The sequence below is a fragment of the Lutra lutra genome, chromosome 12, assembly GCF_902655055.1.
Source record: "Lutra lutra chromosome 12, mLutLut1.2, whole genome shotgun sequence".
Classification (NCBI taxonomy): Eukaryota; Metazoa; Chordata; class Mammalia; order Carnivora; family Mustelidae; genus Lutra; species Lutra lutra.
Genome location: NC_062289.1, coordinates 64,300,186 through 64,319,925, shown reverse-complemented (window position 1 = coordinate 64,319,925; position 19,740 = coordinate 64,300,186). Strand labels below are relative to the sequence as shown.

Genomic DNA, 19,740 nt, shown 5'->3' with positions numbered 1-19,740 from the left:
TTGTTTTCAACATGATTTAATAGACTAAAACATTACAAAAATCAATGAGTAGTCTAAAATCTAGTATTATAACTAGTTTGTAACTACACTTTTTGTTTTCTATATAACTCAAGAAATGAATGCATTAGAAAGAATAAATTTATGCTTTTGGACAAATTATGTATAAAGATGTAATTCTGTGACAGTAACAATAAAAGAGGTGGGAATGGAGATGTAAAAGCCAGACTTTTTGTATGTTATTGATGTTAAACTGGCAAAATTTCAAATTAAACTGTTACAACTTCAGGATGTTAAACACAGTCCCACAGCAAACAAACAAACAAACAAACAAACAAAAAACAGCTATAGAATGTGCACAAAAAAAAAAACAAGAAGAAATTTAAATGTTTTCACTGAAAAAAAATCAACTAAACATAAGCAAAGATAGTAATACAGGAAATGAAGGACAAAAAAGCATAAAGTATATGAAAAACAAATAGTGAAATGATAGAAGTCCTTCCTCATCATTAATACATTAACTGTAAATGGATCAAAAGACACAGACTGGCAGAACAGATATAAAAACATGATCCAACTATATGCTGTCTATGAAGACTCACTTTAGATCTAAAGACACAAAGAGGTCAAAATGAAAGGATGAAAAAAGATATTCCATGTAAATTGTAATCAAAAGAGAGCAGGGATGGTTAATTTCAGACAAAATAAACTTTGAATCAAAGAAGATTGCAAGCAACAAAGAAATACATCATGCTAAGTGAAATAATCCAATCATAAAAAACCAATACTGTATGATTCTACATATATTATGTAGGTAGACTAGCCAAAATCATAGAGACAGAAAGTAGAATGGTGGTTCTAGGGACTGGGAGAGGAAGGAATGAGCAGATACTGTTTAATGAGTACAGTGTTTCAGTTTTGCAAAAGGAAAATAGTTCTGACTTTAATGGGTGTACAACAATATGAATGTATTTAATAACACTGAACTATACACTAAAAAATCGTTAAGATAATAAATTTCATTATATTTAGCCACAACTTCTTTTTTTAAGATTTTATTTATTTATTTGACAGAGAGAGAGAGATCACAAGCAGGCAGAGAGGCAGGCAGAGAAAGAGGAGAAAGCAGGCTCCCTGCTGAGCAGAGAGCCCAATGCAGGGCTTGATCCCAAGACCCTGAGATGATGACCTGAGCCCAAGGCAGAGGCTTTAACCCACTGAGCCACCTGGGCGCCCCATCAATAACACACTTCTAAATAACCCATGGGTCAAAGAATAAATTACAAAGAAAATTAGAAAATATGTTGAAATGAATGAAATAAAAAGCACAACATATAAATTTTGGGGTTGCAGCTAAGGCAGTACATAAAGAAAAATACATAATCTTAAATGTCAAGATCAGAAAAGAGTATCTCAAATCAATAAAGTAAGTTTCCACCTTAATAAACTACAAAAAGAACAGACTAAACCCAAAGCAACAAAAAATAAAAATTTAGAACAAAAATCAAGGAAAGAAAACAGAAAAATAATAAAAGAAAATCAATAAAACAAAAAGTTGGCTTTTCACAACAATCAAGAAAATGGGATGCCTGGGAGGCTCAGTTAAGTGTCTGCCTTTAGGTCAGGTCATGATCCCAGCACCCTGGGATTGAGTCCTGCCCTGGTCTCCTTACTCAGTGGGGAGCCTGCTTCTCCCTCTGCCTACTGCTTCCCCTGCTTGTGCTCTCTCTGACAAATAAATAAAATCTTAAAAAAAATAAATAAAAGGGCACCTGGGTGGCTCAGTGGGTTAAAGCCTCTGCCTTCAGCTCAGGTCATGATCTCAGGGTCCTGGGATAGAGCCCCGCATTGGGCTCTCTGCTCAGTGGGGAACCTGCTTCCCCCTCTCTCTCTGCCTGCTGCTCAGCCTACTTGTGATCTCTCTGTCAAATAAATAAATAAAATCTTAAAAAAAAAAAAAGAAAAAGAAAACTGACAAGCCTTAGACTGATCAAGAAAACAGATAAGACCCAAATTACCAAAATCAGAAATAAAGAGAGGACCTCTGGGTGCCTGGGTGGCTCAGTGGGTTAAGCTTCTGCCTTCAGCTCAGGTCACAGTCTCAAGGTCCTGATCGGGCTCTCTGCTCAACAGGGAGCCTGCTTCCCCATCTCTCTCTTCCTGCCTCTCTGCCTACTTGTGATTTCTCTGTCAAATAAATAAATAATTCTAAAATTTAAAAAAATACATTAAAAAAAAGATAGGACCTCATAGATGATCTTGAAGAAATTAAGAGGATTATGAGTGAATGGTATAAACAATTTTATGTCAACACATTAGAGGACTTAGAGGACCCAGATATATATTCCTAGAAAGATCAATTACCAAAACTGACACAAGAAAGAAAATCTGAACAGATTTACAGCAAGTAAAAGAATTCTTAGTTTAAAACCATCTAAAAGAAAAACCCAACCTCAGAAGGCTTTCACTATTGAATTCTATCAAATACTCAAAGATGATAGAAGAAACAAGTCTTTCACAAACTCAGAAAGCAGAAAAGGGACCCCTTCCTACCTCATCCTATAAGGCCAATACTAACCTAATTCCAAAGTCAGAAACATTACAAGAAAAGAAACCACAGACTAGTCATCACAAAAATGCACAGAAAAGCCCTTAAAATATGAATAAACCAAATCCAGCTACAAACAAAAACAATCATGGGGCACACCTGGGTAGCTCAGTCGGTTAAGCCTGTGACTTGGTTAAGCCTGTGACTCTGGGTTTCGGCTCAGGTCATGATCTCAAGGTTGTGAAATCCAGCTGAGCCCCGTGTAGGGCTCTGAGCTCAGTGCAGAGTCCGCTGGCGATTCTCTCCTTCTTCCTCTCCCTCCCCCACTGCTTGCCCCTCTCCTTGTGCACTCTCTAAAAATAAATAAATAGATGGGGCGCCTGGGTGGCTCAGTGGTTTAAGCCTCTCTGCCTTCAGCTCAGGTCATGATCTCGGGGTCCTGGGATCGAGCCCCACATCAGGCTCTCTGCTCAGCGGGAAGCCTGCTTCTCCCTCTCTCTCTGCCTGCCTCTCTGCCTACTTGTGATCTCTCTCTCTGTCAAATGAATAAATAAAATCTTTTAAAATAAATAAATAAATAAAATCTTTAAAAAAAACTATTTTGAAAAATACGAAGTTGAATTACCAATACTATCTGGTTTCAAACTTACCATAAAGCCACGGTCATCAAGTAATTGGCACAAGGCTGGGCATATGGATCAATGAAATAGAAATGAGAGCCCAGAAATAGATCTTTCTATTCATGGTCAATTGACTTCTACCAAAGGTGTCTAGATAACTCATTTGGGAAGAACAGTGTTTTCAACAAATGGTTCTGGGTGGGACAACTGAATGTCCTTATTCCACCAAAAAAGAAGGGAGGAGGAGGGGAAAAGGGAGGAGGCAGCGGCAGAGGTGACAAGGAAGAAGAAGTCAAAGAGGAAGGAGAAGAGGAAGAAGAGGAAGAAGCAGCAGTAGCAGCAGCAGCTTACCACACACCATACACAAAAATGAACTCAAAACAGACTATGGACCTAAATGCAAGAATTAAAACTAAAAAACTATTAGAAGAAAAAAATAGAAAATCATGATCTTGGGTTAGGCTAAACACTCACAGGTAGAACTCCAAAATCATGATCCATTAAAGAAAAAAACTGGTAAACTGCAGTTTATAAAATTTAAACTTTTTTCTTTAAAAGATACACTAGGAAAATAAAAAAATAAGCTACAAATTGGGAGAAAATATGTAGATCACATAGTTGGTAAGTGTTTATACCCAGAATATATAAAGAACCCTCAACATTCAATAAGACAAATAAGCCAGCTAAGAAATGGACAAAAGATTTAAACAGACATTTCTCTAACAAGATACATGAGTGGTTAAAAAAGCAAAGTAAAAAAGATATACAAATGGAACTGCTATAATAAAAAAAGATAATATCAGTATCAAGTTTGCATATATGTTACAAAAACTAGAATGCTCATACCTTCTTGGCAAGAATGTAAAATGGTAGTCATTCTGGAAAACAGTTTGGTGGTATCTTAAAAAAGCTAAAAAAAATTATCATATGATCCAACAATTCCACTCCTAGGCATTTACCCAAGAAAAATGGAAATATACATCCACACAAAGACTTGAAGGCAAGTGTGCACAGCAGCAATATCCTTAATGGCCAAAACCTGGTACCAATCCAAATGTCCATTAAACTGGTAAACAGAGAAACAAAATGTGATATATCCATGGAATAGTGGAGTATTGGAATCTTACTCACCCATAAAAAAGAACTAACTACTGATTTAAGCTACAGTGTGGATGAACCTCAAACATACTATGCTAACTGAAAGAAGCCAGGTATAAAAGACTGTATGTTGTATGATTTATTTGAAATGTCCAGAAATGGCAAATCTATAAAGCCAGAAAACAGATCAGTAGCTGCCTAGGGCTGAGGGAGGAAGTGGAAAATGACTGCAAACAGGAATAAAGGAACTTTTGGGGGTAGTAGAAATGTTCTAAAACCAGAGCATGGTGGTGGTTCCATAGCTCAATAAATTTACTAAAAACACTGAACTTTATGCTTAGAGTAAGTGAATTTTATGGCATTTAAATTATACCTGAATAAAATGGTTAAGAAAGAAAAAAGCCTAGACTAGAAGTTCAACTGTAGGATGGGGGTACCTTTTAGATTCAAATAGCCTGGGATCACAGAGGAAATTTCCTCTAGTTCGAAAACTTGTGAAGTTCTCCTTAGACTGGTTAAAAAGAAGTTGTTTTACATGATGTGCCAAATATTTAGCATCACAAAGAATAAAACAAAACAAGAAAACCCTACCAATCTCCTTTGGGAATCAATCTGCTGTCAGATTCCAGCTGCCAGCGTAAAGAATGTGCTACCACAAGGGGGCTCCATCTCACCACCTCTCCCCTCCCTATCTGGGCCAAGAGCTAAGTGCTAGGCTGGCACTATTATTATAAGCCTTTACGCAACCTACCGCTAAAAATTAAGGGAAAAAGGTAGAGTTTGCAAAAGAAACACATATGACTACTCAAAGTGCTACGATTCATAATAAAAGTAAAAAATATACTTGGACCAGTAACGCAAGTAGTCAGTCAACTTTTTCTATTTAGGGATATATAGGATCTTTGTCACGTATCTGTTTTTACAACTCTTTAAAAATATAAAACCTGGGGCGCCTGGCTGGCTCAGTCATTAAGCATCTGCTTTTGGCTTGGGTCATGATCCCGAGGTCCTGGGACCAAGCCCCGCATCAGGCTCTCAGCAGAGAGTCTCCTTCTCCCTCTCCCACACCCCGTGCTTGTGTTCCCTCTCCCACTGTCTCTCTCTCTCAAGCAAATAAATAGATAAAATCTTCTAAAAATAAACAAATAAAAATATAAAACCATTCTTATTTGGGACTGTACAAAACCTAACAGTTTACTGATCCCTCACTTAGAGTATTAATGTTCCATTAGGATGATGAGCAACTGCTGATGAATTCTAACCCCCACCCCCTACTGCCTCCTGATCTTTAGTCAAAGGTAAAATTGTATCTCTGGTTTTAAAATGTTCACCACAAAAGCACCAGTAGAGACAGTTTGAAGAGAGACTGGGGTGAGTGAATCTGCTCTAAGTATCTCCAGAAGGATGGGCAGTGATAGGGGCTGAGCATCTCAGGAGCTCTCAGCCAAATAAAAGGACAAACTGTGAAGGCAGACCTTTTTAAAAAAGAGGTCCTGGGCACCTGGGTGGCTCAGTGGGTTGAGCCGCTGCCTTCGGCTCAGGTCATGATCTCGGAGTCCTGGGATCGGGCCCCGCATCGGGCTCTCTGCTTGGCAGGGAGCCTCTTCCTCCTCTCTCTCTGCCTGCCTCTCTGCCTGCTTGTGATCTCTCTGTCAAATAAATAAATAAAATCTTAAAAAAAAAAAAAAGAGGTCCTTCTCATCACGAGCCCCTTTCCAATCACAAGACATCACCAGTCAAAATGAGGTCTGTGAGATTCAAGACCAGTACCCTTGACTTCACTTTCATGCTTTCACACTGGGACCTATGCAGCAGCTAAGTCATATGAAACAATAAAAGTATAATTAAATTATCTCTGTAATTCAGCCACTGTACAAATACCTTTTTAAAAAAAACAGTTTTCCTCATTTTGGTCTAGGGTCTTTGAAACACAGTGCTACCCTTGCTCACAATTTATACTATAAGGGTCCAAGATCATCCTAATGGCCACAAGATTGCAGTAAAAATAGTATACTTAAAATTTTATCAATTTGGTTCCACAGCTCACACTCCCTCATGCAAAAGAAAATAGCACTCAATTACTATAGCTGAAAAAAATTCATATGAACACCGAGAATGGGGAAAAAAAAAAAAAAAGGAGCAGCCCCTGGTCCTCACATCCAGGCCATGTTGCTCTCCTAGTGGACATAACCATCTCAGAGAACACCAACTTCAGACAAGTCCCTCTAAGACCATGATAAAGTGAGACAAAACAATTTTACTAACTATAGACAAAAACAAGGTAAATGTCGCTTCAGAATTTTACTAAGTACAGACAAAAACAAGGTAAATGTGCAACGCACAAAATACCAAACAGCCCCTCTCATGGCTGCTACTTCTTTAACCAATGCCAACTTCATCTTCATTCTATGCCCTTCCTTATAGCTAAGATTCATTGAGATAACCTAATTATAAAATTAGTCCCACTTTCTAACAGTACCCAATCTATAGCAAACTCATGTTTCCTTAGACCATCCCCAAATCACCCAATGAAATCCCAAATCCTACAAAAGTTTCCTTCTAACACCTTCTAATAATAGTGTGATACGTCCAAGCTCCCTATGGTGTGGTTTCGCCCTTTCTGAAACAAGTAATAAACCCAACTTGATCAACTTCAGATGTGTTGCCAGTAGCCTTTGGTGGGGGGGACTGACAGTATTAAATCGTGAGTTCTCTCCATTCCCCTACCACACTTCAAAAACCGCCTCCAGGAGATGCACGGTGCACACCGGTAAAGAGAACTGTATCAGAGGACCAGGAAGACTAAAATGCTGGCCATCTCTGAGACCCACAGAGAATATACCAAACACCAAACGACATGATAGATAAGGTCTCTCAAAAATACTGCAAAATAGAAAATACAGAAAAGCCAAAAGAATCATGAAGAATCCATAAAGGTTAGCAATTTTTTCAACTAAAATTAGTTTATACCATTTACACTACATGTTCAAAAGAATATTTTTAAAAAATATTTTATTTATTTATTTCACAGAGAGAGAGAGAGAGAGAGAGAGATCACAAGTAGGCAGAGAGGCAGCCGCAGAGAGCCGGATGTGGGCCTCGATCCCAGGACCCTGAGATCATGACCCAAGACAAAGGCAGAGGCTTAATCCACTAAGTCACCCAGGCGCCCCCAAAAAAATTCTGACAAGAAATAGAGTTGATAGAAGAAAAGATCATTTAAAATTTTCTTAAAAATCAGCTTTCTTTTAAATAGAAAGGTCATAACTTCCAGATGTCCATTTACCTACTGAAAGGACAAAGTAGACCCTATTTCTGTAACAAAACAGGAGCATAGGCAAAGCTAATATTTGGCATTTACTAATTTTAGCTCCAGGAAGAACTTTCACTTTTCAAGGTAAGTGATAATATACCTTGCATAAAATATTAACAAGTCCAGTATATACATAATCCTTTCAGTTTCCCAAATCATGGCAATATGAAAAGATTCTATATTCTCAAGTAACTACAAGATTTCAAGTACCCAGGGGCGCCTGGGTGGCTCAGTGGGTTAAGGCCTCTGCCTTCGGCTCAGGTCATGGTCCCAGGGTCCTGGGATCGAGCCCCGCATCGGGCTCTCTGCTCAGCGGGGAGCCTGCTTCCTCCTCTCTCTCTGCCTGCCTCTCTGCCTACTTGTGATCTCTGTCTGTCAAACGGGTAAATAGAATCTTTAAAAAAAAAAAAAAAAAAAAAAGATTTCAAGTACCCAATATCCCCTGAGTTCAAGGAAGCAAAATTCTATTAAACAACAGCTATACTGTTATCGATGTGTTTCACAAGAGAAGTAGTACCTTGGCTCATACTCTAGGATGTCTGGAGCACCAGTGTAAAGCAGCCCATCATGAGGTCCAGGGCACCACACAATCCTCCTGGTGAACATGTGCAGTGTGGTGTTGGCCCTTCCAGATGTAGCAGTCATAAGGATGAGGCCCTGGGCATTCGCTCCCTCCTATATTTGCCTATATGCATGACGTCACAAAAAACTCAGGTGCTCAGGAACTTCTCATTAAATAAGGTATGTAAAACACAGCTTTGGCTAAAACTTTTGGAATTAAGTTTAATATTATTGATGACATTTTCCTGTGAGTTTATTGACAGTCTGCTATTTAAGGTAACAAAGCAGGTAAAGAGAGGTAAAATTCCTTTCTGAAAATCCCATCAGGCTTACCTTTCAGAGCTATCACCTTAGAGGCTGGATTCATGATGGCACTTTCAGCAGAGATGGGCCGCCTGATCGGCGCCATTGGATCGTTCACGTCAATAATCACTACCTGAGCCTGTTCACCAACCTTCTCTCGGACACATATAAACTTATCAGATTCCATGGTCAGTGTACTGAATCCAATGTTGGCTGGATTAATTCCCAGGTTTTGGAGCTAAAGAGAAAAGAAACATTTGTTTTAAAAGTAAGTCTTTCCTCTCTGAAACAGATTAAATCTAGCCCATTATTTAGGGAAGTTTAACAGAAGGAAGAGGAAAAGTTAAATAAGAATTTAGAAAAAATTGAATAATCAAGTGATTATTCAAGGCAAACACTGACTTGTTTTTCTATACCTTTAGTAAGTACGGGCAATGCCATCAACTGCAGGCCATGAATCAACTCTCAAGGAGCCTACAATCCCACAGGCTGATGAGAACACACAAGAATAAGAATAAAACCAGGAAGAGGGAAGGATGCCATCAGTGCCAGAGACAGGAAGATATCAGCTAGGAGGGGGTGAAGGAGCCCACAAAGAATACCTCACAAATAAGGAGAGCCTCAGCAGGAAGAGGGTCTTGGAGAGGTGAAGGCAGGTAAAGAGAGCAGAAAGGAAGAAAACACAAAAACTGGTTTCTCCAAAAGCAAGCAATGAAAAAGAACTACCAAGAGTTTTTCCTTAAAGCAACCCCACAAATCATAAAGTCTGATTTCTCAGTCAGTTTAAATATTTCTTGGTGAGTCTAAGGTTAATAAAAAGTCAAAAGATCTAGTACATTTTGGAGGTAGACAGATTGCTTGAACTTATGTAAAACTTAAATCAGGCACCTTTCTCCAAAGACCACTTTATAGATAGTGCCTGGTTTAAATAAAAACCTATTAATGAGGTAAGCTTCAATGAAAAACCTTGGGAAAACACACACTCAGGAAATTTCTATCATGCCTATGAAGAACCATACTTATTTCTATAAAATTCTCTTGCCCCCATCTACCTACAAGCAACTTTTTTTTTTTAAGATTTTATTTATTTATTTGACAGAGAGAGAGATCACAAGTAGGCAGAGAGGCAGTCAGAGAGAGAGAGGAGGAAGCAGGCTCCCCGCTGAGCGGAGAGCCCGATGCGGGCCTCAATCCCAGGACCCTGGGACCATGACCTGAGCCGAAGGCAGAGGCTTTAACCCACTGAGCCACCCAGGTGCCCAGCATCTTTGTTTCTAAATATTGTTCTGCTCAACTCAAACCCTAGTGCTCCTGACTTAACCCTTTAGTAACTGTTGCCCTGTGTGAATTTGTATAAAAGTTTATGCTAGCAACAAAGATTAGGGACGACTTGTTAAAAATAACTACCAGCCTTTGGAAGAAGCACAAATGAGGCTGTTCATGCTGCTAGTATAATTTTTTATCCTATCATTTTTTTTTCCCCATGAACTCCTCAAAAGCAGGGACTATATCTTACTTGTTTCTTGTGATACAGAGTCTGTCTAGCACATACTGAGTATTCCAGCTGCTGAGCAGAACAGGCTGGAGGACAACAGGTCACCTCATCTGACCTTTCTGCTAACTCAGGAGGCAAGTTATGCCACACACAATTTACACCAATGCAACACACGGTTTTTAGATTAAGACATCTTCCCAGAATCACAATGCTGATTAATGATGGGGACAGTTGTGAATAAAGCTCGTGCTCTGAACCACAATACTGAGTTGTTTGAAATTCACGTTTTATTTTCACACATCTGAAGTAGCAGCTTAATGCAGTAAATGTAGTGAATGAAAGTCGAGACTTTTTCATAGCAAGTAATTTTCACACATTCATTCCATAAATAAGTACTGAAAACATACTACCTACTAGCCACTAACTAGACTCCAAAAACAGTAAGATACATAAGATATAGTCACACTATTCAGAGCCCACAGACTTTTGGAGACTAACCATTACTATTAGGTTAAACTATATGAAGTTGCTGATAAGAGGGCAATGAAAAGTTCCATTGGGAGCAGAGGTGGGGAGGGGGGAGGTGGGGGAAGTAAACAGGGTGAAGTAAGTTCCCAAGAGACCTACACGGTCTCCTTTATTTTTTATTATGAATTATTGTAAACATTATAGTATATAAGCATATAGTAAATTTAGAGAGCACCCTAACATTCAAGCACCCAACACCCAACACTGTCAAATCTTTACATATCAGACTCATACACTTAAGTGGGCCCAGATTTTCTAAATTTTCACTTTATTCTTAGTTTGGGGATCATTTTGAATTAATATGGCAACATTCTGATTTCAACTCCAAATATCAAGAAATACCTATACCCAATCTGAGCACAGTACGTTCTTAAATATTAGTGACTGAGTCCAGCCAAACACAGGACAATCCCACCAAAATAACTTTTACATCCAAAATATCAAATACGGGGGCGCCTGGCTGATAAGTCAGCTAAGCCTCCAACTCCTGATTTCACCTCAGGTCATGATCTCAGGTCGTGGGATCAAGCCCTGCGGTGGGCTCCACGCTCAACAAGGGAAGGGTTCTGTTTTGGATTCTCCCAAAACACACACACACACTCTCCCCACTGTGTGTGCATGCCTCTCTCTCTCTCTGTATATACATAAATAAGTCATAAATAAAAAAGTAAAGAAATAAAATATCAAATACCGCTAAGCTTTACTCCATATGCAGAAACAGAATTCCAGAGAAGTGGTGTGCTCAAAGCTATTTTTTCTCATTAGTTAGAAGCTGTAGCTAAGGATTCCTGATTCCTATAATAATTACTCTGAAAGGTAACCTAGATACACATTTAAAACAGTCCATACACGAGTTAAGCAAAAGTACACAAGACACTATCTAATAATCCTTTTCTGTTCTCAAGACCTGCAATTAAATGAATCCAAATTCAAATCTGACACTGGGGAAAACATAAAAAGAAATTACTCATCCAACAGTCCAGTGGTTTCTATATTTAAGGGGTTTAGGGACAGTAGTCTGAATGGGGAGGGTTGCAGCTGTGTTTACACAGGGCCGTTGGTGAAAACACCAATTGCCTATATCAAAGAGCCAAAACGTTCCAGTTGCACTGAACATCCCAGGTTTTCATGCCTCTTGTCTTTGAAGATGCTAGTCCTTTCTCCCTCTGTATATGTCTCCTCAGACTCATTCACTGCCTTATCACTGTGCCCAGCACATGGATGTTCAATAATTAATTAGTAAAGAAGTTACAAGTTTTAGGCAGTTAAGAAAATAATTTAAAGTAACATGGGGCGCCTGGGTGGCTCAGTGGGTTAAAGCCTCTGCCTTCAGCTCAGGTCATGATCCCAGGGTTTTGGGATAGAGCCTCACATCAGGCTCTCTGCTCAGCGGGGAGCCTATTTCCCCATCTCTCTGCCTGCCTCTCTGCCTACTTGTGATCTCTGTCAAATAAATTAAAAAAAAAATCTTTAAAGTAACTTAAAAATATAGATTTTATATGTTAAACTTATCAGCAAGTTTTTTCCTAGCTTAAAGAGGGAGCTCTGTAAATGAGGATCTATGAAGGTCTTTTCTAGAACTAACCTAGAATTCTAGGACTAGGTTAGTTCAGGGTACTTTAAAAATTACATTTTTATCATGCTTTACAGAACTTCTCTCAAATTACATCAACGTACGTTTTCTGTATTTTAAAACCAATGCATAAGACCCTATATTTATACCTGTTAAATGTCAACTAGTTGGATTCCAGCCTGTTAAGATCTGCTTGGATTCTAATTTTGTCATTGAACTTTGCCAGCCCAGCTCTGCGGCATCCTTCTTTAGCCAGCCGAAAGAGATCGTAATCTCCCCCTGGCATGGAGGCCACCAGCAGGCCTCAGGCAAGAGATGCAAAAGAAGAAAATATAGAACAGACTGAAAGGAATAGATTCGGGGAAACAGCAAGGGAAAGCAAAGAAATATTTATAGGATGGGGTGACTGGTGTCAACAACTACTGCCCCAGAAGGATATTAGTAAGCAATACTGTCGAATACATGCTGCAATCTATATGTAATCTTCAGAGAAAGATCTTTAAACTCTGTTAAGTTACAAAAGCAAAAGGAGGGGAATTTTATAACAGAATTCTTTTAATCATTTTTTGAAAGATATAATGGTTTTCTTAATAGTAGTTTCATCTGGGAAAAGAGACCTAGTGTTTGAACAGAAAGGTTTAATTTTCTTTTCTTTTTTTTAAAGATTTTATATATTTATCAGAGAGAAAGAGAGAGAGCAAGTGCATAAGCAGGTGGAGCGGTAGGCTGAGGGAGAAGCAGATTCCCCACCAAGCAAGGAGCCTGATGTGGGACTCCATCCCAGGACCCTGGGATCATGAACTGAGCTGAAGGCAGACGCTTAACCAACTGAGCCATCTAGGCATCCAGAAAAGTTTAATTTTCATTTATATTCTTCCCATGTATATGTATGACTTCAAAGCTTGTTCCATACACACTTTGCCCTAGTGTTATTCTTCCCATGTATATGTATGACTTCAAAGCTTGTTCCATACACACTTTGCCCTAGCTACAGACTTTGCTCAAGAACCTGGTGGAAAGGGACCTTGACTAAGATCCTCTTAGCACATGTTAACTATTTCAACCCAATAAACTCAAAAAGTACTTGTGTAGTTTGGGGATTTTGAACATTTAAATATGTTCTATGGTGATAACTGATTCTTCTAAGGAGGACCTGTCCAAATTCACTTAATATTTGCTCAATTACCATGTCACTGTTGTGGATTCTCTCACAAAGGCTGACCCTTCCACACACCCTGGGTGACTGGGTGGTTACTTTCTTCACTTCATAAATAAGAAAAGCAGAAGGTAAATGGCTGGCCCACTATCTACTTCCAAAACAAGTCCACCCAGGGTAAAATTTAACAGTTTACACAAGACCTTAAAAACATTTTACATGGGTGCACAACAATTTCAGGGCAGAAGGAGCCTAGTGTTGTTTGTCTTAGTATACCAAAAACCATTTCACAAAATACGATGGCAATGTAATAGTAACATAAACCAAACATGTACTAGGCTGTGAGTACAGCATCTTTTTTTTTTTTTTTTTAAAGATTTTCTTTATTTATTTGACAGAGATCACGAGTAGGCAGAGAGGCTGGCAGAGAGAGAGGGGGCAGGCTGAGCAGAGAGCCCGATGCGGGGCTCGATCCCAGGACCCTGGGACCATGACCTGAGCCGAAGGCAGATTAATCCACTGAGCCACCCAGGTGCCCCCAAAGGCAGATGCTTAACGACTGAGCCACTCAGGCACACCCACATGACTGTTTTCAATTCAAGCTCAATCTACTCCTTAGAGCCCTGCCTTACCCACTCATGTGTAAAAGGCTTTCTTTAATTATGAATAATGACTAGAAGATTGATTCAATCCAACTGCATGTGAAACTCATCTGGAAAGAAAGGCCAAAGTCCTCATCTCTCAGAGATTCTAATTTAATGTTTAAGGTGGCGCCCAGAGAGGTGTTTCCCAGCCTAGGTTGGGAAGCACTGATTAAGACTACTGACTCCCTCACTCCTATAATTTACACAGATCCTCTTTGCAGACTCTGTATCTGTTAAAAACATCACCTCAGAGATATGGTACATATCAAAACCTTGAGGGAATGCATTTGTATGTTCTCTGTGTTCTGAGCTGTGTCACATTTCAAAACTCTTAGAAACTATTCCTCTTCTGAATCAAGGTGTCACTGGTTCTTAGCCCTTTAGCTTTTTTCCATTCTCAGCTTAAAAAGCAACAACCTTCAAACTTATATATCTGAATATAAAAAAGTTCAAACAGTACACAGAAGAAAAATATTTCTGCAGAACTAGTCCTCCACTCAACAGGAGGGTGGCAGGATAAGTAAAATTAAATAAATTGCTACAATCTCAAGCTAAAGTGGAAGAATGCTTTATTATAATGCATTAGATATAGGAGTACAGCTTCTGCTCTGGGTACATTCCTGAAAAGTTGATTGTAGAATAAAAGTTCCTATACACTAATTTGTTTTTTGTTTTTTTTTAAAGATTTATTTATCTCGGGGAGGGGCAGAGGAAGGGGGAAAAGGAGGATCCCAAGCAGAACCTCCTGCTGTGCACGAATTCCTCCCCACAACCATGGGGCTCAATCCCATGACCCCAGATCATGACCCCACCCAAAATCAAGAGGTGGAGGCCCAACCAACTGAGCCACCCAGGTGCCAATTCCCCTATTTTCCCACTGACCATTATAAAACAATTGTTTTAACCGCTGGGGAAAATCTGGCCCAAGATTTTTCATATGAAACCAACCAAAATTAAAAACAGAAAAAAGATAACTAGATTCACAAAATATAAAGTGATATGGTAGACAAAGCAGGCGGGGGTTGTGTGGCAGAAACAAAATGTGATAAGTAGGAGTATTCTTAATAAAGTAGACTTACAGTAAACTGGTCACAGGTGAGCTATATGGAGGGCCTAGAAAAGCCTATAAACTGTTATTAGACAATCTACATTACAACTAGTCAGTCACTGATTATACAAACATTTCAATATGGAACTGGTTTCATTCCTTCAAAGATATCAGGGCCTGTTATGTACTAGGTAGTGGTAATACAACTGCAGATAGGAGATCCTGAGATTGCAGTCCAGTAGGGGAAGTGACCACCTATACACCATATGGTTAGGGCCATCATGAGAGAAGCCCTAAAACTATGGGGGCACACAGGAAGGGCTCCTAATTCTGACATGTCAGGGATAGCTTCCTGTCACTTAAGCAGAAGTCTAAGTAGGCCTTGGCTGGGTAATAAGAGTGAGGAGAAGAGGGCACCTGGGTGGCTCAGTCAGTTAAGCATCTGCCTTCAGCTCAGGTCATGAGCCCAGGGTTCTGGGATCAAGTCCCACATCGGGCTCCCTGCTCTGAGGGAAGTCTGCTTCTCCTTTTGCCCCTACCCCCTGCTTCTGTGCACTCTTCCTCTCATTCTTGCTCTCAAATAAATAAAAGTAAATGAAATTTTAAAAAAAAGGGGGGGGGAATGTTCTGGAAAGAGGCAATAAGCCCACAGGTAAGAGTGTTGGGCTCCAGAGAAGGTCCTAAAGGACCAGACGGTGATAAGCAAGAAAGCTGAGCAGGTGCTGGATTAGACAGGGCTTTATAAGGCATTGGGGAGTCTGGCATTTTCATCCTAGAAGCAAAAGGGAAGCATTCACTGATGAACTTTAAGCCTTTGAGAAAATCTCTTTGCCTTTGTGCTAGAGAAGGGAAGGCAAGACTAATGGTAGATGACCAGAGACAAAGTTAGTGCAGCCATTTAGGTGAGCAATGTCGTCATAGTCCAGGGTCATGTCCAAGCTAAGAGTAGCAGAATAATGCCCAAAATACATAGGAGAAAGAACCAACAGGTTAGGGAGAAGTCATGGCTGTCTCCTAGGTTCCTGGCTGGAAACTGGAGAAGATACACATTTGGAAAGAAAGAAGAACCCTATTTTGGAACATGATGTGTTGTTTGAAGAACGTATGGATCATCCAATGGCCTTCTGCAGGGGCCAGCTGTCATAGTGGCAGTAACAACTGACAAGAATAGAGCATTTTGTTATGTACTAGACACTGTCCCTCATCTTACATTTATCATATTTATTAACTCAAAATGGTCACAATAGCTCTATGAAGTAAAAACTATACCCTTTATCTCTGTATTATAGATGTAGAGATGGACACACAAAAACGTTACAAAAATTGCCCAAATTCACTTGGCCAGTAAGTGCCCGAGCCCAGAGTCAAACCCTTCCATTTGTACTCAGTCTGTGCTCTTAACCAGGGACTACTATTGTCTCTCCTACATATATCTATGAGGCTCAGCAAAAATATGCAGCCTGCCTGGGAACACTGAGCATATGGGAATACATACAAATCACCCAGTAGAGCATACAAAATGAAAAGACAGAAGAGCTCAAGACAGACCCCAGGCTTATTCCCAAGAGGAGCCCACAAAGGAAACTGGGATGTGAGCAGAGAGATAGGAGAAACCCTGGGAAACTGTGGTATGACCAAAAGCAACAGAGAAAGGGTCATGAAGAGGCAGTAAAGTACGGTGTCAACTATAAAAGATGTTTTGGAGTTTGAATTCTTTTTCTTTCTCTTTATTTCTTTTTTTTTTTTTTTTTGGAGCAGGGCCAGCAAATTACAGACTCTGTATAGCCCAACTAAAAGTGAGTTTTATACTTTTTACAAAATTTAAAAAAGAGGGAGTGGGAGACTATGTTTCAAGAGACAATACATGGCTCTCAAAGGCCTAACCTATATACTAACTGGTCTTTACAAAAAAGTCTGTATGACAACTTGACAACTTGTGACCTTGGCAAGAATAGATGCACAGGAACGGTGGGAGCAAAAACCAGACTGCAGGTTATTAAGGAATATAAGGGAAGTGATAGAGGGATAAGGTAATTCTTTCATGATGTCTAACTGTAAAATAAGAGCTTCAAGGGGACAGAGGGAGGGAGAAGTTTGTGTAAAGACAGAAAAGATATGAGCATGGTTAAACACAAACATGGAAGAAGACACCAAGAGGGAATGGATGAAAACACAGGAAAGAGAAGGCCTTGTTAAAAGAGGGAAGGAGGTGGGATCCGGAACACAAACAAGGGGAAAAAAAAAACAAAACTACTTTTGAGATAACAGGAAGGCAGAAAAGGGCAACTGCAGACAAGTTTGTAAGGCTGCAGGCATGAAGGTGAGGAATATCCCAGTTTATGGCTTCTGTTTCTCCAATCATCTGTTGCCAACAACGGGGAGTGGCAGGATTAGGGATTTAAGAAACAAGCGGAAATTTTGAAATGTCTGTAGCTAAGGGAGAGTGTACAGACTAGAAAAACGAGTACAGAGAAATCTCAACAGCTGGTTAATGTTGGAGACCACAAACCACATCTACATAGCCTATATGTTAATAAGTCATAAGTATTTTCCAGGTAATAGAATATATTTTTTCAAGACATTATGAACTTCCATAGGAATTTAAAATGTCTTACTGCTTCCTTGCCTTCTGAAGAGAACATATTTAGTGGCTAAAGCACAGGCTTTGGAGTTAGTGATCAGAGTTAGAACCCAAGCTGTCACTTACTAGTTGTGTAATTTTACCTTTATTGCTCACTCTCTCTGTGCCTTAGTTATCTATAACTCTGTGCCTCAGTTACGATAAAGACTAAATTAGATTTATAAAATACATTGTATAGTGATTAGCAAGAAAAAGGGCTCAATAAAATGGCTCACATTATTGTATTGTTCTAATTAGCAGCAGCAGTAGTATTTTCCTATTTCACATTACTGTCAAGAGATGGGTGTTCAGGAGACTGCTACCTCCACCAACCATAGCTCTATCACTAAGTGACCATAGAGGAATACTCCAGGGATCGAGTTTCCAATCTGCATAATAAGAGGATCTGACCCCTCACTATACTCCCAGGGCCTCTCCCATCTGGATACAGAGTTAGAAGTGCTCTGTGCTGTGGGGAAAAAAAAGATATTCCAATCCACAACATTCCTTGCAATCCCGCAGTATAGTCACAATGACCTGAGTCTGATTCCTGCTCTTACTTGCTGAACAACTTATTTAATGTCTCTGTGCCCCGGTTTCATCACGCAGAAAACAGGGAAAATCATATGGATCTTATGGGATTGTGATGATTTTTTTTTAAAGGAGGCTCCATGCCCAGCGTGGAGACCACCGGGGAGCTCCAACTCAAAACTGTGAGATCCAGACCTGAGCTGAGATCAAGAGTCAGAGGCTTAACAGACTTAGGCACCCAGGCGCCCCAGAACTGTGACGATTTAACATAAAGCATAGAGCCAATGGCAACTACATACCTACCCCACCTCCTCACTTGTAAAATGAGAATCGTTATCACCCTTCATAGATGTGACACATGCGTGTGAGGTGAGTGAAGCACTCACTGTACATCGTGACAGGACACAACCTCCAGTCAAACACAAACAGCCAATTTTTATTTCCCTGAAGCACAACTCTATTAGGAGAGTTGGGAGATAGAACAAACTGGGACCTCATTAAAAAGCTAAACTTTGGGGGTGGGTGTTACTGCATTGAAAGGGTCTTATTAAAACACACCATGATCCCTCTCGCTCTTTGGTCAAAGGATTTAACGATCCTTCCTCCCACGAAACCACTCCAGTGGCTTCGGTAGCCAACAGACACAAACTCAGATGTAAGAATCGAGAGACGCAAAAGGGAAATGAGGTTCAGATTCAGATTTCAGAGTTGTAAAGCTTGCGAGTGGAATCCGAGCGCACCGCTCGTCAGTCTGGTTCCAGCTCCCAAAAGCACTGAAAGACATTTCGGGACATCTTCAGTTTCCCTCACCCGGCGCTCTTAGCATGCCACGGAGATCTGAGCCGTCCGAGAAGGTTTACCTTCGCTACCGGATAACGGGTTTCAGGGACCAGCACACCTGGCGGGGCGGCACGTGCGGGCCACCGCGCCCTCCCACTACACCGGCCGGCGCGCCCAGACACCAGCCCGCCCACCCCGACCGGCCCGGGTATGTGCGCCCCGCCGCGTCCACTGGAGTCGGGGTCCAGGGCCAGGGGCTGGAGGTCTGGCCGGCCGGCCAGTCAGCGGCTCCCGCCCGGTCCCCCGGGAGGCGGGGCGGCGGGGGGCGCGGCTGACAGGACGGAGCGCGCGACCCGCCCTGTAGCCGGCCGGGCCTCGGCGCCGGAGCCCTGATCTCACCTGGAAGTGCTCCTGAAAACGGATGGGGAGGATCTGCGCCATGGTGGGCGCGGGGCCGAGGCGGCAGCGGAGACGGAGGCGGTGGTGGCCGTGGCGGCACCTCCCCTCACGCGGGCAGACGGGCGGCGGCAGTAGCGGCGGCGGCGGCGGCAGCCGCGCAGGCGCACTGCTCCAGTCCGCGTCCCGCACGCGTTCTTCCTCGCTGCACGAACCCTGCGCGGGATCCCTCCGCCCCTCCGCTTGAGGGTCCGCGAAAAGTAGTCCCGCGCGTAGCCGCACTTCCGGCACCCGGGAGCGAGAATCAGTCTGCGCTGCCCTGGGGACGTACCCCGGGCAGGCGTGCGCGGGAAGGTGGCGGGGTACCGGGCTAAACCCCAGCCTGTGCTCCGGACAGGTGTGCAAGGGAAGGGGGCGGGGCGTTCCGGGCCAGATCCCTAGCCAGTGCATGGGGCAGGTGTACGTGGAAAAGTGGAACGCGTCGGGGGCTGCTCCCCGCGGATACTCGGGACCGGTGTACGCGGGAAGA

The 19,740-nt window shown here is 41.3% G+C and overlaps 1 protein-coding gene across 2 annotated transcripts in view; it reads right to left on the bottom strand.

Annotated features, from left to right (window-relative positions):
• CLTCL1 (clathrin heavy chain like 1) overlaps positions 1-19,540 on the bottom strand; it is a 96,668-nt gene extending 77,128 nt beyond the window's left edge. For both annotated transcript variants that reach the window (XM_047697159.1, XM_047697158.1), the window contains exons 1-2: positions 19,215-19,540; positions 8,471-8,678 (exon numbers count right to left, since the gene is read on the bottom strand). In XM_047697159.1, coding sequence (XP_047553115.1) covers positions 8,471-8,678; positions 19,215-19,256 — 250 coding nt within the window. In that variant the 5' untranslated portion in view covers positions 19,257-19,540. The remainder of the gene's footprint in view (positions 1-8,470; positions 8,679-19,214) is intronic.
• Between the last annotated feature and the right edge of the window lie 200 nt (positions 19,541-19,740).